The sequence below is a fragment of the Phalacrocorax carbo genome, chromosome 8 (assembly GCF_963921805.1).
Source record: "Phalacrocorax carbo chromosome 8, bPhaCar2.1, whole genome shotgun sequence".
In the NCBI taxonomy this organism is placed as follows: domain Eukaryota; kingdom Metazoa; phylum Chordata; class Aves; order Suliformes; family Phalacrocoracidae; genus Phalacrocorax; species Phalacrocorax carbo.
In genome coordinates this window covers 21991614-22017094 of record NC_087520.1, presented here as the reverse complement: position 1 = coordinate 22017094, position 25481 = coordinate 21991614, and the positions used below count along the sequence as shown (strand labels likewise).

General features: G+C 47.5%; 2 protein-coding genes across 2 annotated transcripts in view; both read left to right on the top strand.

Moving 5' to 3' along the window:
- The first annotated feature begins 7165 nt into the window (after positions 1–7165).
- LOC104046728 (tripartite motif-containing protein 29) lies at positions 7166–13462 on the top strand. Its single transcript, XM_064459008.1, has 6 exons — positions 7166–7911; positions 8698–8793; positions 9867–10100; positions 10196–10218; positions 11200–11342; positions 12709–13462. Exons 1-6 carry the CDS (start codon positions 7474–7476, stop codon positions 12894–12896), a joined length of 1122 nt encoding a protein of 373 aa, XP_064315078.1. The 5' UTR covers positions 7166–7473; the 3' UTR covers positions 12897–13462.
- Positions 13463–14111: 649 nt separating this feature from the next.
- Positions 14112–25481, top strand: part of LOC104042756 (tripartite motif-containing protein 5-like) — a 20205-nt gene continuing 8835 nt past the window's right edge. Inside the window, 7 exon segments of the mRNA XM_064458168.1 lie at positions 14112–14151; positions 14801–15093; positions 15095–15421; positions 17423–17518; positions 20802–21032; positions 22113–22138; positions 22336–22472. Of these exon segments, the coding sequence (XP_064314238.1) occupies positions 14112–14151; positions 14801–15093; positions 15095–15421; positions 17423–17518; positions 20802–21032; positions 22113–22138; positions 22336–22472 (1150 nt within the window).

The following is a 25481-nucleotide window of genomic DNA, read 5'->3' as shown; positions in this document are numbered from 1 at the left end:
TGGGTTTTAGGTTCAATGCTGCCCCAAAGAAAAGGTTTATCCCAATTCCTACTCAGTGCAGCTGGCTGGGCTGCACATCTTCTTCAACCAAGCAGCAGCTCAGTCACCATGTTACAGTCTTGGGTGTCTGGTTTCAGCACTGGTCCATGCAAAGGAGTGTTACAATTGCAGACCAGCACTATTTTTTTCTTTTTTTTTTTTTTTCTGCTTTGGTTTTTTTTTCTTTCTTTGTTTTTGAAGGTATGCTGAATACTGAGATACATCATTGTTCATAGCTGAGCCCTGACACCCTTTTTGTTCTAAGCGTCGCAGTCCATCCCCGACAATCTGAAGCAATACAGAGCCAAATGCAGCCTTCGGGTTTCATTCCTCTTCCCTTGCCCACCCTGGGGCCAGGGGCGGCAGGCGGCAGCCTGGCCCAGTGCCCATGGCCACAGCCACGGTGCTGAGCTGAGAGCCACGCTACAGTAAATACTGAGTTGGGGAGGGAGCGTGTGTATGCATGTGAGAAAGAGAAAGAAAGATTAAATTGATGCATTTCTTGAGAAAGGTGTAAGAATTTCACCAAAAAAGGGGCACATCTGCTTTCTTATTTATTAAAAAAAAAAGCTAAATTCTGTCTTTTTCTTCTTTTTTTTTTTTTTAAGTAAAAGGACACTGCTAATAATTATTAGGGGCCAATTCTGCCTCCCTTCCTCATGCCGAGTAAATACTACTTAACTCTGCAATTTTCTACTTGCAGAGTAAGTTAAAGTAGCAGAATTGATCCCTCTGTGATCAAGAATCAAGTTTTTAGTCTGGGGTTTTTTTTTTATTTGGTAATGGTTTTTTATATTTCACTTAATTTCTTTCCCCAGTTCCGTTCCGTTGTGTCCTTATTTATGTAATATACTTTAACCTTAAAAGATGGCATGGATTCTTATGCCTTTCCTTTATTATTATTTTTATTATTTTTAAAAAAAGAGATTTATTTCTAGCGTGATTTAACTGTCTACCTTCTAAAATGAGAGAACGTTTTCTTGTATTTTTACATTGTCAGATTCTATAGTTTCATAGATAATTTAACCAAATCGCTCAATGTATTATCTATATCTATCTGGTGGGTATAAAAGTTCTATTTTAAATTGTGTAAATACTTCAGAACTGGCTTCTTTTTCCAGACTCCCCTGCCGTGGAGTTACTTGTTTACATCAGAAAGACTGTAGAATCTCTACGCTCATGTACTGTAAATAGTGAAGTGATCTGCCTATAAATAAATGATAACATATATACTATAAAGTGGAAAGAAAAAAAAAAGAACACGTCTGTGCCACTAATACTTGAGCTTATTAGTGCAAACCTGCTCTGGGAGGAGGTGTTTTGCTTTGCAGAAGGTGCTTTCCTGTGTCTGGCTGGCTGGCAGCAGGATGCTGGGGGCACGGCTGAGGCCGGGGCGGGTGGAGAAGCCCCCCTCAGCTTGCTCGCACTGCTGCTGCACCGCTGCCAGGGATGCGGCTCCTGCGGGGGAATATCCCTGTATATTGCTATTTTAAGCGTGGCTTCTTCCAGTTTAGTTTGTGCAGGAAAAGCCTGGGCTCCATACTCTGGATTTTAGGAGTGGTGCTGCTGCCACAAGACCCATCACAGAAGAAAACCACAGGATGGGGGGGCTAAAAATGAAGTGGGGCCTACACATCAAATTTGCTTGAGCGGGAGTAAGAGCAAAGGGGTGGATTGCAAGAAGAAGTGTGGATGAGACTTCAGATGGTGATGCAGCAACCGTACGGCTCAGGACGGTACCTGGTTAGTCCCCCAGGTACCAGGCAAGCAGTCCCCCTGGGAGCCAGCCTGCTCTCCTAGAGGCACAGCTGAGGTGGCCGAACCACTGTTTCCCAGCACAGTGTGTCCTGCTCTCCTGGTCATCGTGGGAGACCAGGCTGTGCAAGGAATGGGATACAAAGCCCAGGCAGTTGGCTGCAGCATGGGGGCAGCTCCCACACAGCATCCAGCACACGGGAGCCTAGGGCCAGCCATCACCCCTGCGAGTGCTCTTCAGGTCAGAGATGTCGCGCTGAATTTATCCAGAGCACGGCACAGTGATGCTGCCAGGCAGGAGGACCTCAGCAGCCCAAAAGGAGGAGGTCAGCAAGGTGCCGAGCTGTTCCGGCTTTGTTTTATTGCTAATTTGCACTGATACAGGCAGCTGCTCCAGACCCACCTGTCTCTGGTGCAGCACAGCCAGTGGAAGCCCAGCATGGGTCCCCCTGCCCAGCCACAGAGCCAGAACCAGCCTCCCACCCCAAACCAGCCCTGCATCCCTACGACTGCTGCACCCTGAGTAGAGAACTGATGGGAAGCCCATTTCCCTTCCGCTGTCCAAAAAAAATGGGCTTCAGGGCCACCAGACAGGAATATTTTTCTAAGATATATCCGGGTGCACAGTGACACTGCCAGTGGCAGGACAGATTAAAACATTAAATTGCAAGGAGGAAAAGTGGGATGCAGCTGGGGCAGCTGGTGTTGGGGTGCCCTGGGTGGATGCAAGTGGGAGCAGTGGCACGGGAGTGGGGTCCCTGGCTGACAGGGCTCCAGGATGGAGCGGGGACATACGAAGGGAAGGTCCGCAGGGAGGGACAGACCTGCTGCTGAGGCTTGTCCTCCCAACGTGACCTGCACTGCCCGGCGTTGCATTCCCAGGCAGCTTCCTGGAAAATAAAGGACTGATACTATTTATCAAGCATTATCCTGCAAGCAGACCTAGAGACTGAAGGGAGCTGTTGGTGAATCGTGACATTGGTTCAGCAGCAATTACTTCCAGCCATCTGGAAAAAAACCTCAATATGATGGTTTTCATTTTGGTATAACTTTGTGATGAAACGGATTCTTTTCACACGGATAGGTGCTGCTTTTGTAGGAGCTTATATGGCTGCTCTCCAGCAGCCGGAGGGAAGGGAGGCAGCATTATCTCCTGCTCTAGGCAGACCGTGCCCTGTGGGAGGGGAAAATAAGTCAATAACGGGCTTTTGTGAATAGGGACGGCTTTTGTTGCTGACCTTGGCTGGCTGGCACCTGGCAGGCAGTGTGGGCGACAGGTAGCATGGGCAGCACACGCAATGCAGGCAGCAGGCGCTGCGGGGGCAGCAGGGGCCGTGAGGGCAGTGTGGCAGTGCCCATATCTGCCTGGCTGAGCTGGGCTGGCTGAGACAACAGCTGCCCCGGGCTCCACCGGCTTGGTGGGACCCCCCCCAACCCATGGGCAAGGGCCCACAGAAAGGTGCGTGGAGGGGCAGGGGAGGCATGGCCACAGCCAGGCAATGCCTGGAAATGCCACGCCGGGCTCATGCTCCCTACCAGTGTGAAACACCTGTCGCTTGGGATTTATTTCGCTGCTTGGCAAGCTGTTCTGGGCTGCCCTTTGGAGTTTCAGCTCCCAGCCATGCCCTAGAAGTGGCATCTGACACCAAATCCTGCCCTGGGCTCTCCTAGGTGCAGGAGCTCCCTGCTCCCCAACACGGACCTCAGCTTCTGGGCCATTCAAGGTCCATCCAGGGGGCTCTAGAGGCCATGTTTAGAGTAATGTATGCATTTGCCCACTCTCAGAATTTATCAGTCCCAGCTTGTTGGCCAGGTCTGCCCAGGTGCCTTTGCAGGGAGGAACAGGAACAGGTTTGGTTTCTTTGCTCCCTGCCAGCTTGGGGACCTCTCTGCCTGCTGGTCCTGCTGCAAAGCCCTTCCTGCCCGCATGCCCACAAGGGACTTCCCCTGCTTTCCTTCCCACTTGCATCTCTCTCCCTAAAGCCCCTGCAGCTCCTCTCTCCTGTCTTTGCAGTGTGTCTTTAAATGCCAGTGGAGAGCTTTCTCTAGGTGCTGCTGGTTTTGGGGCATGCGATCTCTTTCCTCTTACTCTCCCCCTCAGTCCTTGGCTGGATATGTTTTAATTTTTCATATGCTGTCTCTGCATCCAAATACCTTTTCAAACTCAGACTTGGAGCCCTCGTGTTTCTCAGCAACCTCTGGTAGGTAAGAAGGCACCACCCTCTCCCCACCAGCTTTTCTAGCTCCCCCAAAATCCCACCACCCTGCTGACTCTGAGGGAGCATTACCAGCTCCTTATATCTGCAGGCTCTTGCTGCCTGTGGTGCACAGTGGGCCACATTCAGCATTGGGTTAATAGACCAGGGCAACACAGGAGCAAATCTGCCCTGGCAGCAGCTGCAATGGGCGAGGGGCTGGTGGGGGGCTCTGGGGAGGCAGCTGGCTCCACACAGCAGTGCCAGGCTGCTGCCTCTCTCCTTTTCTAAGCATATCTGCTGTCCTTTCAGCCTGGCATACACAAAGATCCCTCCTTGCTCCTGCAATCACACTTTGATCACCACAAGCAGGCAGCTTCCCCAGGCAGAGGCTGAGCACCGAAGGAATAGCAGATGGCTGGAGAGAGCAGGGCAGCCCAAGTTTGCCAGGAGCTGCCGTCCGCCTGCCTGCCAGTCAACAGTCTGTGGAGCAGAAGGAAGGCACCTCCTCCCCACCTTAATAATGATGATTTTAAAGGAAAACTGTCCACACTGCAGTAGTGCACACAAGCACACGATGCCCTGGGCTCTGAGGAGCCCCTGAACCACCGAAGGCTGACTGCCCATGTAGAACCTGCTAGAGAAGGGAACAGAGAGGGGTTAGATTGCCCTGGAGCCTCGCACATGCTGTCTATCACCTGTATCTGCTCGTGCTGGTTTTGGATCAATCGGAGTCTTTGTTGCGGCAAAATTGCAGGTCCACAAAATAGCAGTGTCTTCCTGGAGAGAGGCAGGGGAAGGCTTTGGCTCACCACTGCTAAATGGGCAAACTCCTTGGTTCAAGCCCTGGCTTTCATCGCCACCACTATCTCCATTTGTCACTGCAAGCTACTGAAAGTCAGCTCCAGGCAGCAACTCAACAGTCCAAGGAGAAAAGACAACTCATGCACTCCCCGTGGGACGTGGGGCTCTCCCCAGCACACTCAGGCAGTGGAAGAAGGGATGCTGCTCCGAGCATCCTCACTCCTGGGGTTTAGCTCACCTTCAGGTTTACTTCCAGGAAACAGAAGAGAAACAGGCTTGCTCTGTTGGGTTTTTGCAATCAAAGTGAACCAGCGCTGAAACACTGTCACATTTAAAAATTATACTGAAAAATAAATGCATCTGTCCACTAGCTATTGCTCTTTCCACAGTGCTTCTGGTATAAGCTCTGTCCCTGATACTGAATTTACCCTCCTTTCAGTGCTGCCAGTGGGGGGAACCCCCACATCACTGTAGCTGTGAAGCCAAAGGGAAGAGTTAAAAAGCCTGTTTGGCTGTGGCCATGCACCATTTTGCCATGTGGCCTGCCTGCAAGTGGCCCAGGAGATACCAGCAGATTATTTAGAGTGGCCGTTAACCGCAGCTTCCAGCATCTACTGGCTATCCAAACTCCTGAAGGAAATTAAGAAAAATATTTTTTCTGCAATGAAAGGATTAAGAACTTTAATTAATAAAGGGTCAAGAAAGACTATTTTAGGCTAGGTGAATTGCAGGCAGCACGCACAGCAGCAAGGCTGCAGCTAGCTGCAGGAGCATGCAGCAGTGGAGCAGTAGTTTGTCTCAGCCTGTGTGTGCAAGCAGGGCACAGTAAGTAACCCAGAGCAATCCACAAAATCCCCACAGGCTCCTGTGAGTAGCAAGCCGTCCTGCAGTCCTCATAGGCTCCAAGCAGATCAGACAGAGGGTTTTTCCCACGCAGCACCAGGTTTTGGGGCTGGCATGCATGCAGTAGCATGGCAGTCTGCCGGTGCCACATGCACTAAGGGGAGCATTTGCAAATGCAATTTCTGCCATGCTGGAGGAGGTGGGGAAGGGCAATGGAAAGCAGCAGTTTCATGTGCTTTGGGGGAACAGCGAAGCCAGGTGAGCACTGCATACAGTGTTAGTCATGTTCAAGATGACTGTGGAAAAGCAGAAGTGAAGTGTGAAGACACAAGCGCCATGGAGGAGAGAAAAGTAACGATGAAGGAGACAGAGTGGTTAGGAATGAGAATAAGAAACATCACTTGGAAATTACAGCCAACATTTGAAACACCCCGATTTGGTGGGCTAAGGTCATGAGAAAGCATTAGGGAGCAGGTAATGGGCAGCAAGCTGAAAAAGAGCTTGTGTTCCGATTTGGAGGGAATAATTCTACCTACCCCCAGCAGGTGCATCGTGTCAGGGAGGACTGAGAGGCCAATATCATCAGGAAGAGATTTGTATGATGAATTCTTGTAAAATAACTATTGCTCCTCTGGGCATTTAGCCAAGTACAGAGTCCTTGCCTGAACAGTGGCACAGGAGTCTCGCTTTGTTCAAGTAATATGTGTTTAACATGTCCTCAGGAACCCAGGAACAACCAGAGCAGTTCAATAATGCCAGCCTTTGCAAACACCACAGGCAGCAAGGTCTCTGCCACAGGGGCTCACAGGGACCATTTTTTGCTAGCACACTTACTGACAGAGTGCTTTGTGCCAACAGCTGCTCAGAATAATGAGACAGAGAACAGAGAACGGAGTAGCTTTTAAAACAGTAAAAATAAGTTGCCTCCATCCTCCCCTATCCCCCGCTCCTGAAATGAAGGAGGCTTGTGTTCTCTCCCATTTCTAGGAGAAACTGAATTCTAAGACCTAACAACTCGAAAGAGGAAAGGAAGAGGCAGCCCTGAGCAGAGCCCTCTTACAGCTCCCAGAGGAGGGCTGCACCTTAGTTCACCCACCCAGCTGAAGGGCAGCGAGGGAAACTTGCTTTTTTTTCTTCCAGCTTTCTTCTCTGCACTCAAGTATTGAGGGCAGGTGAGAACCTGAGCAGTGCTGGAGCAGGGAAGAGGACCAGTGGACACAGGGACAGGCTTTAAGGATGGAGGAACACCAGATGTCACCTTAAGAAATACCTACAATAGGACTGGGATAAAGAAAAGTTACACAGGGTGCAGACAGAAGCCAACGGCTCCCTTTCAGGGCTGCTGCCCTCCCCGTTTAAGCGAGGGTAGGATATTTACCCTGCTCTCCTTGCAGCGGCCAAGGTCTCGACACCAGAGTTGCCGGCTTGCGCTTTGTCCTGTGATGGCCATGGCTTCTACCAGCATGGTGGGTGAGAGGCAGGCAGCTGGGCAGAGGAGAGGGATGACCTTCCCTTGCAAGGGGGAGGAGGCAGCAGCTCCCTTCCTGCAGGGGAGTGAGAGGCGCCTCACCCCTAGAACTTTCTGTTTCTCTTCCCAGCCGAGCTCTCCCTCTGGCACTCGGCCCCGTACAGCAGCTCAGGCGCCTCCGCCAGCCTGGGTGCTGTGGCTGGTTTGGGGGAGGACCTGTCCCATCTGCGGGGGCAGTTACAGCAATGCTCTGCTGCTGAGTTGTGCTCGCAGCTTCCGCAGGGAGTGCATCCAGGAGGTGCGTGGCTGCCGGCACTGCCTGCAGGGCCCGTCAGCTGCCCGCTGTGCTATGACCCTGCAGACCCCACTATGGAGCTGCAGCCCAACATCCAGCTCCGCAGCATGGCACAGAAGGTTTTGGATGCTCCCACTCATCAAGAGGAGGAAAAGGGTGATGCGCAATGCAAAGAGAAGGGGGAAATTTCTCACCAGCAAGATGAGGTGATCCTGTGTGACTTCTGCCTTCAGGAGCCACAGCCAGCCGTGAAGACCTGCCTGAGCTGCGAGGCCTCCCTGTGCCAAGCCCACCTGAGCAAGCACAGCACAAAGAGCCCCCTGAAAGACCATGTCCTGATGGAGCCCTGTGATGCTTGGGTTTTGGCTGAGAGGAGATGCCCCCAGCACGGCAAACTGCTTGAGTGCTACTGCAAGACAGACTTAGTCTGCATCTGTGTGCTGTGCTGTGTCACCAGCTCCCACAAGAACCACCAGATCATCACTTTGGAGGAGGCTTTTGGCCAAGCACAGGTAAGAGGCTGCCAGGACAGCAGCCTGGGCACAGATTGCACTAGGAAAACCATGGGGGTCTGTGGCATGGAGAGATGCCCTCAGCACAGGGAATGAAATATCTCCCAAGTTTCAGAACTGCAGATTGAGGGTGGGGCTAAATATGCATCTTGGGATACTGGGCTTTTATTTCTAGTTTTGCCCCAGATTCTCTCTGGGCTTGCCTCTTGGGATATAAAACATGATGCTTTAAACACTTTCTTCCCATCCTGAGGAGCCAAACTGGTGGGACCAAATGCCTGTGGCTATGCTTTCAGTCCTCGGTGCACTTTCAAGCCAGAAGATCAGCCTGAGCTGCATTTATGCAAAGGAAGTTGATGACAGAGTAACAGAAAAAAAGCTGTCAGCACAGGAAATAGCTTTATTTTTAATTTTATTTTTATTTTATAATTTATAATTTTATATTTTATATTTTATATTTTATATTTTATATTTTAATTTATATTATAAAATTTTTATTTTATTTTATTTTATTTTATTTTATTTTATTTTATTTTATTTTATTTTATTTATTAATAGCTCTTGCACATGAAAAGTTTTCCGTTTCAAAAGGTCTTTCCCATGCTTGCAATTGTGGTATTTGTTCAGGGATAAAATCTTCCAGTAAACCTTAATGTATTGATTTGTCCTGAGAGCATGAGGTGAACAAACTTTTTGCAGGTCTAGCTTAACCCATTTCCATCAAACTGCTGATCTCATGCACAATGTTGGTCCTGTCCTGACATCTGCCTCCCGTTATTTTTATAGAGTGTTTTTCCTGAAACTCTGAAAACAGTGAAAGCACATGAAGATATGCTGAGTCAAAGCATAGCAAACCTGCTGAAACAAGAGGAGGAACTAAAGGTTTGTTCCAGGGTCCCATATCACTTTGGGGATGGTTGCATGCTGGTAGCTGATGAGATAAGGTTTTCTTTTGCCCTTCCCCAGATAGTGGATTCCAAAGCTTTTTTTAGTTCCTGGGTGGTTTCTCGGATATTTTCTAGGTTTCTTCTTTGAGGGAGGATGCTGAACAACTTTCTTATCACTCTGGGAAGTATATTCTTAGTTTCCAAAGGACCTTTGATCTTGAAAGTTGCTGTTAAGTCCATGCCTCCTGATTGGTAGGTGGTGGTTGACTTTTTTTCCCCCCAACCTTATTCAATCTGCAGACTCTAAAATATTTATGGAAAAGATACACACCATGTTATAGTGATTTAATTCCTCTTTACAACAGGAAATCCCTTTAGGTTTGTCTGTGCTTCTAAGAAGTTGGTGGGAATAAGGTTAAAAGATTGACGCAAAGTGTCTGGTTTTTGCTCCCAGCATGCAGATGCCTATCTAAAAGCTCTGAAAGAGGAGGGAATTTAATGCAGGTCTCCAAATCCTAGTTCATTCTGCTTAGGCAAAATTGGCACTTGCCTTCCTCCACCAGTAAAAGTGATGGGACTAGAAGTCCTGGCACTGGGCAAAGGAAATGTTCCCTTCTAGTCTGAAGACAAAACTGTACCTGTTGGCAGTGTCTGGTCTGGCAGCATAGCTGCCTTCAAACAGTGAAAGAAGCCTGGCGAAGGCAGAAGCAGAGAAACTGTTTTTTCCTCACCCATCCTTGAAAGGACAAAAGGCAATGTTTATGTAGAAAAATACAAGTGCAGAATAAGGAAATACATGCACAGTGGAAAGTCTTCAGCGATCATCACTCAAGAAGCACTACTTTTTCACCTTTTTCTGGTCAGGTGCCAGATGCTGGGGAAGGCCACTTATGTCACTTGGCCTTTCTGCTGTCAGTGGGACATCTTGGTTTATTGTCATATGGAGAGGCACTAAATTAGTAGTTACTTCTCTCAGCCCAGAAAAGACCAGGCTCTCTTCTGAATGAGAGTTAGTGTGGAAAATATAAGATTCATTCCCTAACAGCTTTGAAAGTGTTTTTTCAATAGGCTAAGGAGAGCCTGTGGAGGAATCAGCTGGAGAGCCTCTTCAGAGAGATGCATCTGCAGCTAGAGAACAAAAAAGCAGAGGTCCTGAAAGCTCTCAGTGACAACATGGAGCAACCGCTTTCTCAGATTCAGAGGCAGATACAAAAACACAAAGAGGAGAAGGATGCAGCCAGCTGTGATGTACAGGAGTTGGAATCTCTGAGAGATCAGAAAGACCTACTTCTTTTTACCAAGGTACCTAACAGCATCTCCCTTCCCAGAGGTACTCAGCTTTTGGGCTGGCCTCTGCCTGTGCTGTGCTAATTGTACTTTCAAAATGTCTTTTACAGGCTTTTGCAGCGATTCAAGCCAGGTAAGCTCTTCCCAAGGCGGTCTACTGTTGCACTACATGCTGCTTCAGGTGACTGATAGTCCAGCAGTGCAGGTCTGCTATCCCAGCCTGCATGCGCTGCGGGCCCACGGCTCCCTGGGCTCACCCTGGCTGCCCCCCGCACATGCAGATTGTGCGCTCTGAGCCTGGCTTCGTCAGAGGCCTGGAGAAACTCCAAAATATTAACAGAGGTCATGTGTGATTCTTCATATACAACATGGCTTATTTTTCTGTACCCTCCACACCTGTTCTCGAGACCCATTCTGAGGGCAATTCCTGAATATTTAGGCCCCTGGGTGGGCATGCAAAGGATGGATGGGCGTCCTCCAGTTTGCATTGCCTTTTGCTTGTAAGAAGCAGATGTGGCAGAAGCTGAAACATGCAGTGAAGTCATGAGTCAACAAAGTTCATGACTTTTCTCCTCAGCCATTCTGCCAGTGCCTGTCCAGTGCTGTTCCTCCAGCACAGCCCACTGCTGCATGCACACAGGCTCCTCAGCCTGGTCTTTCCCCAGCCCTGCATTTCAGGTGCAGCAGTAGCCCCTCAGCTGTGATAACGCAGCACTTCTTGTTCACTATCCCAGCATCCCAGTGGCTGCCCCTGACACCTCCTTAGCTCCTGCTGCAGGATCTTGAGGACTGTAACCGCAAACATGCTGCTGGGGTCCGTCCTGGCAAAAGCTGGGGCTGAGGTGGCTGAGACAAAGTCCTTTGGGGACAGATATGGTCCATGGAGGGAACTTCATCCTAACGGTGTTGAAGAAATTTGGGGTTCTGGGAAAAGACTGGTCAGAGGGGGAGCCCCCAGTAAAGCTGCAGAGGGAGGGGAGGGCAGAAGCTGCTTTCAGTACCTCCCATCGAGGCTGGGTGTGGAGTGGGGGATGCAGCTGTTGGCTCAGGGATGGGCTTGGTGATGGTTTTCTGATGACTTGCTGCTCTTCTGTCATCTTTCTGCATCTTTTAGGAAACACAAGACAGTTCCTGACAAAGATGTTCTAAAACTGCCAACACCATCCATTATTTCAGATGAATTAACAACAGACACTACTCTAAGGCTTTTCCAGCAATTCCTCTCAGACATGCCACCCTTATTTAAAGCACCATCTGGTAAGTGACCATTTCACTAAGTGACAAGCCAGATGGAGAAGCTAACAAAACATATTTAAGAAAGGACTGTAATAAGACAGCAAGTATGCAAAGTACCTCTAGAAGAACTGATTACTAAGGTTGTATTTTATTATTTTCACATATGTGTACATAAAAGGGTGCTTGTCCTGGGCTTCAGCATTTTGGGACATTCCCTGAATACACCCTGTCAAAATGGGCTCTGGGTAAAGAGGTGTGGATGTCCTAGGAGTTTTCTGGGAGGGTTAAGATAAGAGAATAGCAACACCTTTTCTGTTTGTAGCATCATTTTGATCCAAAGCACAGGGAAAGCTGAGAACTCATCATAGCAGTGGCAGGTAGAGTTTGTCTTACCATGTAAATAATTCTACTCTTTTGCAATGTTTTGTAAGATCAACCTACAGACCTGGTGCTGTGCACAGTGGGATGCTTGTCCAACTGAATTGAAAAAATTAGGGCTCCTTTGTTATTGCTCTTTGATGGTGCTTGAGCCCTTGCTGACAGTGAGCCTAGGGTCCAGGCCGAGAGACAGCTGGGCTGGGAAGGCTCTGTCCCGAGCGTGTGCAAGCGTGCAACGTGCACGCCTAATTGGCCACCATCGTCCAGCCTTGGGTACTCTAAGAAACACACTGTGCTCAGGGCCACTCCTGAGCTCAGTCTCTACCATCCCTGTAAGCATAGTCCAGAACTATTCTGGCTAGAAAGCCTCAGATCCAGGTCTTCCTAATTGTCTATGCCATCTGAGCAATTTTTGTTAGTTGCCCAAGTCACTGCTACTGTTTCAGTTTCCTAAAGGAGTTAACTTCCAGAGCAGAAAATGCCACAGTATTGGAATGGATTACCTGCAAGAGAAGGTTTGAATAAAAACATTCTGCAAATTCCTGAGTGTAGAATTAACTTTTTGTGACTGGTCATGCTAGGAAGTTTTGAGAGTTCTAGAAAATAACTTCAAACAATCCTAAGCAAATAAACTTTTATAAAATGGCTGTGCTACTGTTTACACATTTCTTGTACGTGGAAGTTAATGTGAGGAGTTTTTAAAAATGCCTAATGAAGCTCTGCAGGACAATGATGAAAAACTAAAATCTAAGAGTTGCTGTAGTTGGAAACAAAAAACCGGACACTTTAAAATTATGAAGGAGCAGCATTTCTTGAAATCTGATATCAACCCCCTTTAGAATTACATAGGAGCAGCTAAGAGAGGTGCAGAAGGTGTTTCAGTTAACATATGCTTTTAATGACTTGGGTGAGTTGGACTTGGATAGGGAAATCCAGCTTTCAGCAATGGGGATGTATGCAAATCTGCACAATTATCTGTTAACCATAATGTGTTTTTTTCTTTCTATAGTTCATGAGCATCTCACTCCTTCAGTAGTTCCACCCTCACTCAAAGCTTTCCAATTTGGGAGTAAACAATGCACACCGTGCCCTCCCATACATGTAGAGCACCCAAACCTTCTTGGAGGGCTATCTTTGGGAGGCAGACACAAGAGAAACAAGGTGCTGGAAGCTCGGAATCATTCATCCCAAATTTGAGTGCTACCTGCAAATGCTTCGTGATTACCTCTGTGTGTTCCTAGCTCAAACAATGATCACAACAAAGGAATTTTCTACAGCCTTCAGCATGGTCAGGGTGGAGCTAGACTGCGGAAGAAATACACTGTCATTTTATAATGCGGCTGTCAAGGATGGAGATTGTGCTGAGAGCCTCAGGCTTATAGAGACAGTAAGAATCCCCTCAAACTATCCTGCCCATGCTACCTTCCGTGTGCCTCACGGCTCTTTGAAGCTCTTGTAGTGATGTGAGGACAAGGTGCTGTTTTGTATTTCCAGGCCTAGGTATCGTTACTCCTGCTCCATGGAGGCTGTGCTAAGCTAGCATATTAGAAATTGGATGTTGGGCTGCTGTGATGGCTCATCTGTGTGAGGGCAAGGCTTCTGTGGGGTATATCACAGCACACTGCCGCTTACTGCAAGAACTCCAATCTTATTTGTTCTGTTAATCACAATGTAAATACTGATAAATTGTGCTTTTTTGTTCAGCTCTATCAAATGCTTTGTTGACTGTATGTTATTAAAGTAATTTAGTTTGCAAAACTCAACGGCAATTTAGTTTATAAAAAAGGTGACAGCACATTAACTGCTATAGAACTAAGCAGCAGCAACGCTAGCGTTTACTCTAATGCATCAGCTTTTACCTCTGCACTCCTCTGCCCATCCTGCACAACCTAAGCCATCCATTGCAGAAGCAAATCTAGCCTGGGAGGTGAGTCGAGACTAGCCAGCAAGACACCTGGTTTCCCTTGCTCTCTGCTGCTGTCCTCCACTGTGAGCTCTCTGATGGATCACTTACCTACTTCTTGCCTCGATTTTAATTTTCTTCTCACCTATGCAAAAATCTCATAGCAAAGGTAGTAACAAAGAGGAAAACTCCTGTGCCTTTAGTCTGTGCCATATGGGGCCTGGATTAGTTCGTTCTTATGATTGTCCAAACCCCTTGGAGAGGAGGAGATGATATTCCTGCCTGCTGCCTGTGGTTCTGCAGCCTTCAGACAGAGCTGCATGAAGAGGTCCAGGCAGGAGGTCTCTGCCCCAGCAGGGACAGTGAAGGACCTTGAGGGACACTGCAGTTTTGCATACGCTAAAAGAAATCCTTGTTCAGTCCTAGAAGAAAGTGGCTGTGTTTCGTCTTTTGCATTTCATACGCCAAAATGATACGGAAATCCATGCGGGTTGAGTTGGGTCTCCCAAATGTACCCGCAGTGGCTGCTGCTCTGCCTGGTCTCAGGTGGTACAGGGACAAAGTGAGGTAAGCAAGGCTCATGACACAGTACAGGGATATTCCTACACTAGAGTGCCTTTCCAGGAGCCTTTACCAGCCTCCATTTCCCTGTCAGCTGGCTGCAGGTCAGAGACCAGCCTCAACAAGTCCCAGTAAAACTTTCCCCTGGGTACTCCCTATTTTACCTGTAACTGTTGTGAAGAAAAACCAGACAAAGCAGAAGGAATTCCTGGCTTACCCTAGCCAGGCTCATACTCTTCTCATCCATGGTTTATCTCTAATTCGCTGCCCCTAGTGTGGGATGGAGGATTTTTCTGGAAGACCAGAGGGCTGTAGGAGAATTGTCCATTTCGTGTCCTGCACGTGAGTGCCTCCCCAGCACCCGCAGCTCCCACCAGCCTGCTGGGGGCTCACACAGGGAGCGATGCTGCCTGAGACCACACAGCAACTGAGGGCAAATGTCTAGAAGCAGCCATCATGGTTTACAAGAGCTGTTTCTGGGTGGAGCCCAGGACTGGGAGTGTATCTCTGCTGGCGTGTCACACGGCGGAGAGGAAGGACTTGCAGCCTATGGGCTGGGTCTCCAACGGGGGCACAATGCCAAGAACATCTTTTTAGTTTCTTTTTTTGCAGACTGGCTAATACACCATTTCTGTAGCCGTGGCAAAAGCTAAGGAAGAATTTGGAGGGGGTGCCAGCCTGGAGGATGAACTCAGCTGTCCCATCTGCCTGTCTCTGTACAGGAACCCAGTGTCGCTGAGCTGCGGTCACAGCTTCTGTAAGCAGTGCATCCAGCAGGCACTCAGTGCCCAGCAGCAATCCAAAGCCCCTTACTCCTGCCCCATGTGCAAGCTCCAGCTGGGGCCCATCCTGGAGCTGCAGAAGAATTTCCAGCTGTGCAGCACCGTGGAGGCATTTCTGGCCACCGCTCCCAAAGTACAACAGAATGAGGACTGCAGAGGGGAAGAAGGAAGTGGTTCCCTGTGACTTCTGCCTGGATTGGGCCCAGCCAGCAGTGAAAAACTGCCTGATCTGTGATGCGTCTTTGTGCCAGGCCCATCTAAACAAACACAGTGCCAAGGCTTCCCAGCAGGAACACATCCTGGTGGAGGTGGGAGCCGGCGGTGCGGTGCAGGAGAGGAGGTGCGTGGAGCATGGCAGGCTGCTGCAGTGCTACTGCCAGGATGAGGGACAGTACATTTGCGTGCTCTGCTCTTTTGCGGCATGCCACAAGGGCCACAATATCATCACCCTGAAGGAGGCACATGACAAACAGCTGGTATGGGGCTCTCCTCTCCCCACGACCCCTGCAGGGTTTGCTCCAAACTCCTGACCTGGAGGAAGGGGGGAAGCCACAGGAGGGGCAGTAAGGTTTTCACTGGGAAATGGGGACGGGGGGGGTGTGAGGGCAGGCAGGCAGCAGCTCAGGGGGTTTCTTGTCCGCCCCAGCAGGGACTGGTGCGTTGTGCTGAAATTTGCATTTCATTTCCTCCTTTGTGTTGCCAAAGGAGTCTGGCAGGATAAACAGAGGGAGAAGAGCAGAGAAGGGTGTTTGGGGCTGACCAGGACAAGGATGGATAAATCCTGTAGCATGTGTTGATGTGGACGTGTGTGCAGGAGAGCAAGAGGCAGGCACGGGGCTCCACTGTCCCGTGGAACCACTGAAGCAAGCGCATGCCCGTCCTGTGCAACCCCAGGCACCTGCAAACTGCCACTGATAAATGTATTCCTGGCAGGGATTAAGAAGTATTCCTCCAGGGATTAAGAAGTCTCTCCCTCTTGGAAGAGCCTCGGGGACCCCACCATTGCTGAGCTTTGAGTTGGGAAACAGGTGTTCCCTCTCGAGGCCCTTCCCTCTGGCCCCTTCCTCCCTCTGCCCTTCGTTTTTCCGAGTCAGCGTCCCAGCATGTACAGAGATGTAGGACCTCGATGTCCCTGCCTATGAGTCCAGCTGCTGTCCTTGAAATGATCCAGAATCAGCTGAGAGTGAGGGGATAAAATGCATTAGCTATGCTCACTCACTGGCTTGCATTTGAAATTTCTGGGCTCAGTTTAGAGCCCAAGCAAAACACCCTGCAGCAATCCAGTGTGTGGGCAGGAAACATCTGGCTTGCTCTGGACCTCAGGACAGGTCACAGCCTCCTCGGGAATTAGCAGGAAGCATCCTTTGCAGTTACACATATCGCGAACTAACTTTCTCCCCCAAGTCACATATTAAAAATTCAGGGCTGCCAACAGAAGTGGGTTGTGTAGGATAGCAGCCATTTCCTTCATCCCTGAAGCTGGTAAAGGAGAAACACAGCTCTGTGTATGGGGAACCATGGGTAAGCTGAGTTCTCAGCTGCATATTCCTCCTGGGTTTTTGTTTGTTTGTTTGTTTGTTTGTTTTTGTTGTTGTTTTTGTTTTTATTGGTTTGGGTTTCTTTAACTCCCCAGGATAGGCAGGGAAATCAGGAATGCAGCTCTTAAGAGGAATTATAAACGGGTTTTGCTGCAAGGAACCTTGGTCAAATTTGATTATTTGCCTTTAAATTTTTCAAAAATTAGAACTTCCCACCTGCAACAACTATCTCATGGAAAACTTAAGCTTTCTGGCATCATCTTTATTAAAGAAATGGGAATCTGGCAGCTGTGTCTGCTGTGGCCATTCATGGGTGCTCAAGGTGTGAAAACGTTGCTGGAGGCAGCTAGAAGCAAACAGAACCATTCAGTCACTGTCTAAACCCTGAAGAGGTTTAATGTCCCCTCTGAAATATGTTATTGTGCAGTGTAACAGCAGTCAATGATTGTGGTATCTGTTAAAAAAAACAGCTGGGTGAGTTAAGTACCACTGTTTCACTGATCTTCAGAAAAGAGGGTTGCTTATTACCTTATCCTCAGGTCCCACAGTTGCTAACAGATGCGAAAACCAAGGATTTGGATCACATTAGGCACATGTGAAGATTCTGACAGGAACAGAGCTTTAACAGATAAAGTGAGATTTATGCATTTAAAGTGATATTTTCTTATTCAAAGGGAAAGTTGTTTATTAATCTAGCACATAAAAAGTTACACTTATATAAAAATTAAACATTGACTTGAAAGATTTCAAGATTATATCAGTTTTCTGTTATGCCCTATGAGGAGGCAAGTGAACGCAGTTTATTATAGGACTTGCTGGTGAAAGCAAGCAGGTAGAAGGTGCCCATGCCATTTCACCAGCTCCACAAACTGCCAGTCTGGTTTAATGCTACCTATGATGCTTCCCTGCTATGAAGTTCAGTGCTGTCTAGGATTCTAGGGTGAATTCTCAGACATCGTGACATGGCTGCAGGAACATAAAAGCGCTTTAGCTACTGCCCTAGAAGAGCTTCAGAAAAATGAGAATCAGCTCAAGGTTGGTACCCAGGTCATCACTAATCAAGAGCATCTTTCATAGAATTCATAGAATCGTAGAATCATTAAGGTTGGAAAAGACCTCTAGGATCATCACGTCCAACCATCAACCCAACACCACCATATGTTCTAAACCATGTCCTGAAGTGCCACGACTATATGGTTTTTGAAGACCTCCAGGGATGGTGTCTCAACAACCTCTCTCAGCAGCCTGTTCCAATGCCTGAACACTCTTTCAGTAATCACATTTTTTCCTAATATCCAATCTAAACCTCCCCTGATGCAGCTTGAGGCCATTTCCTCTCATTCTATCACTAGTGACTCGGGAGAAGAGACCAACACCCACCTCGATACAACCTCCCGTCAGGTAGTTGTAGAGAGCGATAAGGTCTCCCCTCAGCCTCCTCTTCCCCAGGTTAAACAACCCCAGTTCCCTCAGCCGCTCCTCATAACACTTGTCCTCCAGACCCTTCACCAGCCTCATCACCCTTCTCTGGACACGCTCCAGCACCTCAATGTCCATCTTGTACTGAGGGGCCCAAAACAGAGCACAATATTCAAGGTGCGCCCTCACCAGTGCCCAGTACAGGGGCACAATCACTGCCCTTCTGCTGGCCACACTATTCCTGATACAAGCCAGGATGCTGTTGGCCTTCTTGGGCACCTGGGCACACTGCTGGCTCATGTCCAGCCGGCTGTCAACCAACACCCACAGGTCCTCCTCCCCACAGGCAGCTCTCCAGCCACTCCTCCCCAAGCCTGCAGCGTTGCGTGGGGTTGTTGTGACCCAAGTGCAGGACCCAGCACTTGGCCTTGTTAATCCTCATACAATTGGCCTCGGCCCATCGATCCAGCCTGTCCAGATCCCTCTGCAGAGCCTTCCTACCCTTGAGCAGATCAACACTCCCACCCAACTTGGTGAGGGCACACTTGGTCCCCTCCTCCAGGGTAAAGATATTAAACAAGGCTGGCCCCAACACTCAGCCCTGGGGAACGCCGCTTGTGACCAGACACCAACTGGATTTAGCTCCATTCACCACAGCTCTCTGGGGTCAGCCATCCAGCCAGTTTTTAATCAAACGAAGATTACACCTATCTAAGCCATGAGCTGCCAGCTTCTCTGGGCAGATGCTGTGGGAGACAGTGTCAAAGGCTTTGCTAAAGTCCAGCCTTTCCCTCATCCACTAGGCAGGTCACCGGGTCCTAGGAGGAGATCAGGTTGCTCAGGCAGAACCTGCCTTTCATGAAGCCATGCTGACTGGGCCTCATCCCCTGGTTGTCCTGCATTTGCCTAGTGAGGTCACTCAAGATGAACTGCTTCATAACCTTCCCTGGTACTGAGGTCAGGCTGTCAGACTTGTAGTTCCCAGATCCTCCTTCCAGCCCTACTTGTAGATGGGCATGACATCGGCAAACCTCCAGTCATCTGGGACTTCCCCGGTTGACCAGGACTGCTGATAAATGATGGAGAGTGGCTTGGCGAGCTCCTCTGCCAGCTCCCTCAGTACTCTTGGGTGGATCCCATCTGGCCCCATAGACTTGTGAGTGTCCAGGTGGCACAGCAGGTCGTAAACTGCTTCCTCCTGGATTATGGGGTGTTTATTCTGCTCCCCATCCCTGCCTTCCAGCTCAGGGTGCAGAATGCCCTGGGGATAACTGGTCTTACTGTTGAAGACTGAGGCAAAGAAGGCATTAAATACCTCAACCTTCTCCTCATCTTCCATGGTGATGTTCCCCCCTGCATCCAATAAAGGATGGAGATTCTCCTTCGCTCTCTTTTTGTTGTTAATGTATTTGTAAAAACATTTTTGTTACCTCTTACAACAATGGCCAGATTGAGTTCTAGCTGGACTTTTGTCTAATTTTCTCTCTGCATGACCTAATGAGATCTCTGTACTCTTCCTGCCCCTTCTTCCTAAAATGGTAAACTCTCCCTTTTTTCCTGAGTGTCAGCAGAAGCTCCCTGTTCAGCCAGGCTGGTTGTTTTCCCTGCCAGTTTGTCTTGCGGTGCCTGGGGACAGCCTGCTCCTGTGCCTTCAAGACTTCCTTCATGAAGAATGCGCAGCCTTCCCAGACCCCTTTGCCGACCAGGACTGCCTCCCAAGGGACTCTCCCAGCCAGTGTCCTGAACAGGCCAAAGTCTGCCTTCCAGAATCCGTGGTGGTGGTTTTGCTGAGCCCCCTCCTCACTTCGCCAAGAATCGAGAACTCTATCATATCATGGTCACTAAGCCCAAGACGGTTTCTGACCACCACACCTCCCACCAGTCCTTCTCTGTTTGTGAATAGGAGGTCAAGCGAGGCACCTCCCCTGATAGGCTCACTTACCAGCTGTGTCAGGAAGTTCTCCTCTACACACTCCTGGGACCTCCTAGACTGCTTCCTCTCCACTGTATGGTATTTCCAGCAGACGTCTGGCAAGTTGAAGTCCCCCATAAGAACAAGGCTAGCGATTGTGAGACTTCTGCCAGCTACTTTTAGAACACTTCATTTATCTCTTCGTCCTTGTTCGGTGGTCTGTAACAGACCCCCAGCAGGATATCTGCCTTCTTGTCCTTCCCCCTCATCCTTACCCATAAGCACTCGACCTTATGTTCACAATCGCTGGGCTCTATACAATCAAAACGCTCCCTAACATACAGGGCCACCCCACTGCCTCCCCTTCCTTGCCTATCCCTTCTGAAGAGCTTATAGCCATCTATTGCTGCACTCCAGTCATGAGAGTCATCCCACCATGTCTCTGTGATCGCAACTAAGTCATAGCTATCCCACTGCACAATGGCTTCCAGCTGCTCCTGTGTATTGCCCATGCTGTGTGCATTGGTGTAGATGCACTTGAGTTGGGTTATCGATTTCACCCCCAACCTTGGCACGCCACCCCTAAGCTCCTCCCTGGTGGGCCTGGCTGCATCCCTTCCCACTTCGAACCTAGTTTAAAGCCCTGCTGCAGGACTGGCAAACCACAGATTGTACATATCATTATACATTTTTTAAAGTTTTCTATCTGTTAAATAAAAGAAGAACATTTTGAGTCTACAAGTGGGATTTTCAGTGTGTACTGATATAATTCTCACATTGCTAGCTGAATTTTATCTGATTTTGTTACTATAGCACAATAATTTTCATAACCCTCGTTTTAATCAGATATTCTAAGCGGATGCTTATTGTCCGCTTCCGTCTAAAGCCAGTGCAAAGGATAGATGCGATCCTAATTAATAACAGAGACACTAAGATGAAGTGTTGGGTTTCTGATACAGTGCAGCATTTTCTTATCTGTTCATTTAGACCAATACAAAACCAGTGACTTCTCAGCTGCAAAAGCTGTTTCAAGAGGTGAAGACAGAAATTACTCAGAAAGAGATGATCCTGAGTGACATTCAATCCAATGAGAAAAATCAACTGGCAGACATTACCAAAGTGAAGAAGGAGATGGAACAGAGGAAAGATGAGGCTGCGCAGCATCTTCAGTCTTTGCAGAAGATGAGAGAGCAACAAGATATTTTCATCTTTGTCAAAGTAAGCAGCAGTATTCTGCTTTTCTTCATGAATATGCCTTATTCTCAGCCAGTTGCCCTTTCTGGAATCACACTAATAATTTTTTCCTTTTTTTTGGGCAATCCTATTTGTAGGAATTTAAACTGGCTAGGGACAGGTATGTTCCATCTGAAACACTTGTTTTCTCCTTTGAAAAAATATGGTGTTGATAACTGGGAACAAACCCCACTGTGGGTGCCCCTCTGTCCCAAACCCTACACTGCAAAGCTGCTCCCTATTCCAGCCGAATCAGAGGGCACCACGTCCACAGAGTTAACAAGGATGGAAAGACATCTGCCTGCCGTTCCGGTGGTCCCTTTAAGTTTCAGTTTCCTTGGCACCTGTGTGGTTGCTGCATTCTGATGAAAACCACTGGCTTTTATTACCAGAAAACATTTTTATCAGAGATGAAGCCCATAGGGTTCAGTTTACATCAACACGCTCTTGGATGCATATTGGTGACCCCTGGCTGCTGAGGTAACTGGCTCATTTCCTACCAATTTTTGCTTCTGATTGTGGACAAGCTTAATAGCTAGACAGATTTATTATCCCTTCTCTTGCAAGTGATAAGTTTAATTTATGCCTTATCATTTTCTAATTGATGCCTGGGTATCAGCTATAATTCAACGGTGCAAAACAACACCAACCACACCAGAAAGTTACAGATCCACAACAGACTTTGCTGTAGCATGAAACTCCCCAGCTGCATGAAGGGCTAGCTCAAACAAACATCTAGCGAGATTTTAAGATGTCATCTCTGTAACTTGTACAAATTAAAGCTGAGTTTGAACTTGGATTGTAAGAAAAACTTTGAATCACCGTGTACCCAGTGGCTGTGCTGGCAGTAGCACAGTCCATTACTCACAGCTGTGCCGCAAGTCAAAATCCAGCCTGTAGGATCAAAGTCATTTTCCAGAAGCCTGGACACCATTTAATATGTTTGGCATTTTCTTTCTATCATGATGGCTGTTGTGCTAGAAGAGTAAGAGCCTGCCTGCAGCAGGTCAAAGCACTATTTGCACAAGGGTATTAGCAAAACGCCTCCCCCTTTCTCATTTTCAGCAATTGAAAGTTCCCATCCAGGATTGGTAAGCAAAGGGCATTGCCAAATGAATAACAATATATAACAATTGCAGCTCACTTAATCTTATTGGAGAGCTGTTTACCTGGTACTTCGTGTTGCCAAAGTGCCCTCTTCTTTGTAGAGTCCTTCCTAACAAAGGAGTTTGTTAACTTTCTGATGCTAAATGGTTTTTCCTTGGTGAAATCACTGCCTGCGCCCTAGGATTTCGAGTCAGAATTTCAGCATCAGGAGGATGGACGTAGTGGTCGCGCAGCTGGATCAGGCCAGGATCCACCACTATCGACGCCTGATGCGGGACTTTGTGAATCGCCTGAGCTTGCTGATGCAAGGCGTGCACAGTGAGTGATCTGCCCCGACCCACTGCCACGCACTGCTGACCCTGAGAGGAAAACGGCAAGGCATGGGGCTCAGTGTGCCAGGCTGATAGCCACTGAACACTGGCTCCTTTATAGGGACACGTGTGTGGCCTTGAGGGGCTGATGAGGATTTGGATGGGATCCTGGGGCTGTTGGAGAGGGAAGGGCAAAGGGGGCAGAAAGACTATTTCTGGGGATAACAAGGAAGAGGTCTGCTCCTAACCTGCGTAAGGCCAGATTCTCCTCTGTCTGTTGTGGTTTCCCGCTCCCACCTACCTCCCAAGTCTTTGGGTGCTCAATCACACTTTTGAGAAATGTCCTCTTCATTTGCCCACCCCCATCCCCACCTAGTTTATTCTTGACCATGAGATCCAGGGGTACCACGTCTCAAACTTGAATGCTTTGTGAAACATTCTTATCCATCTTTCTTAGGTGAACTCACCAAACAAATTAAGTGGAACAGGTAAATCCTTTTCTTTATTTACGAATGTTCTCTGCAAATTTCTCCAACAGTTGTTTATTTAAGGGCTGTGTGTCCTATGCTCCTCTGCTTCGGTCTCAAGAAGAGCCAAGCAGAGTCTAGAAGGCTGTCCTTCATCTCAAAAGAGGGGGTCGGATCTATTCACATCTCATATTTCGTTATTAAGAGGATGTGATTCATGTTTTACAAGGCACTAACATTCAACACTTTCTTTACAGTGAGGCTTCAGATACTGGTACCTTTTCAAACTGTAAGTCTTCAAAAATACTAGTTATTCCTCAGGACTCTGGCCTGGGGCTGTGAGTCTTGCTGAAAAAATCTCTCACCTAAATATGTGAACAGCATTTTGTTGCACGCATCTCCTCTCCTTGCCAGAAGTGAGACTAGCAGGAGTGCAGCCTCAGGGCGCAATTCTCAAAATCTGCAGCGGGCAGAAATCTCTGCGAAGTCCCCAGAAAAATCATTTATCTTCAGACTGAGGGAGAGACTAGGTTTGTTTCCATGCTCCGTAAAGTCAGAGCCTGCTCCGAGTGAAAAACGTGGAGGGGTTCCCACCAACTGAGCAGGAGCTGGAGCAAACCCAGTGCCTCAAAGGATTCCAATGCAAATCCGAATGCTGCAGGAGATATTGAATCTCTAAACAGTGTTTTCCTTTAGATAGCACTAGTCCAATGCTCAAATAGATTTCTGTGGGGCACAGTGGTGCATCTTTTCTACAAGCTTTTTTTTTTGAAAAAAAAAACCAAAACACCACCAAACTTATTTAGAAGTTATTTGAAAGATTTTTTTTTTGTATTATTTAATTGCTGCAACTAAAGTTCAGTTTGCAAACAAGTTTTCTTAAATCATAAATTCAAAATAAAATCTTACTTCCTTCACCACTTTTTAATTTTCGGAGGGGAAAAATATGCTCTTCTGACAAGCATTACTTAGGGACAGGTTAATGGTAAAATTTACCTTGGAAGGGATGTGTCTGAGAACAGCTGTCCAATGGGGGGGTTGAGGGCAAGGTAGTCTTGCCCTAAATGCAAACATACTTGTTTTACCAGACACATTTGGAAAACCAGGAAAAAAAATCTTGTTTTCTTTTTTCAATAATTCATGTAGCTGGTAATGGATGGAAAGCATAAGAGGCACACAGTTCAGGTAAGAGATTAAATGGAGTTTTAATTACACAGTGCAGCTTAACAATACAGTTACTTTCATTTAACGTAATGCCAGCATCAAATCTAGCGGTATTTTTTTAAATCAGTGTATGTGGCTATTTATTTGTCCTGTGAACTGAGTCTTCCACAGACAATGTCTGCGTTCTATACAGAACCAGACAGTTACTCAAAACAGTGGAGGGAGAAGAAATATTTTTTCTGAGGCAATGCAAAGCTGCACTTGGAAGCAACTTGCCAAATATGTTATTAGCATAGCAATAAAATATTACTTTATTATTACAGTAAGTGAAGCTTTTCCATCTTGTGTATTCCTACAGCACAAAACAACTGAATGGATTACTGTGCTTCAAGCAGCAGATGTGAACAAAGTCCACGTATGGCCAGAAGTAAGGAAGAGATGAAAAAAGAAGTCAGAACTGAGAAGGAAAGAACAAGCTAAATATTGTCAAAAATGTCCTCCTACAATGGGGACCTGCCAGGTGTCTTGACCTCCCCTGCATACCTGCTATTAAAAGCAATTCTGTAGCATATGCAAATTTAGAAAAGAAGCGCTAAGAATTTATCATCTCATGGTATTAATGATACTTGTGTACTAATAATTGGGGTGACCATGCTGTCATTATATAGTTGGGTAATGAAATAAATGGCTATATAAGCAAGGCTGTCTGATTTCATACTTTCACCAGGAATTAATTGTTGAGAGCATTGTTTGTGGATGGTTGCAGTAGAAAGCTGTTCAGGTCCATGCCACAAATTTGGATTATCACATTTAACACAAGTGATCTTTGTAGCAAAGAATTAATTATCTTTGTGTGAAACCAGCTTAGTTAGCCTTTGAGCCACATTTTAGCACTTCTCCTACAGAGCACTCAAGGAGCCATGCAAAATACCAGGGTCAGCAGCATACGAGGATGCTTTACTGGCCACATCTCCATGTGTACAGATGTTCTTTTCTGATCAAGCACATGCTGTGCTCCCCAGATGAGGCCATTATTGCACATGTCAACTCCACAGAGGGATTCCATGGACACTGCCAGGCAGATAGGCTCACTCTCGGTTGCCTGCAGGCTGCTCTGTGCCTAGCTGTGGTTCAGATCCGACGTGCAGGTTCACAACCTGGGTGTTTCTTCTCCAAATGATAAAAAAATTCTACTGCAAACCAATGTTGCCAACATAAACATTTTTAAGAAATAAAAGCTAAAGTTCTGGGTGCTTCTATATAAATTAGGATTCATGGCTACAGCTCTATTTTGTTACTTGTGATAATCAACATACACCACATTGCAGGGATTAAAAACAATCAACTCAGCAAAATCCATCCCAGATTTAGAGTAACATCTCCCT

Bases quoted from the DNA above. Each gene is read 5' to 3' on its own strand.
- LOC104046728 (XM_064459008.1), top strand. From the start codon at position 7,474: ATGGAGCTGCAGCCCAACATCCAGCTCCGCAGCATGGCACAGAAGGTT. The intron at 7,912-8,697 runs GTAAGAGGCTGC...TTATTTTTATAG, and splicing joins AGGCTTTTGGCCAAGCACAG to AGTGTTTTTCCTGAAACTCT. The intron at 11,343-12,708 runs GTAAGTGACCAT...TTCTTTCTATAG, and splicing joins CTTATTTAAAGCACCATCTG to TTCATGAGCATCTCACTCCT.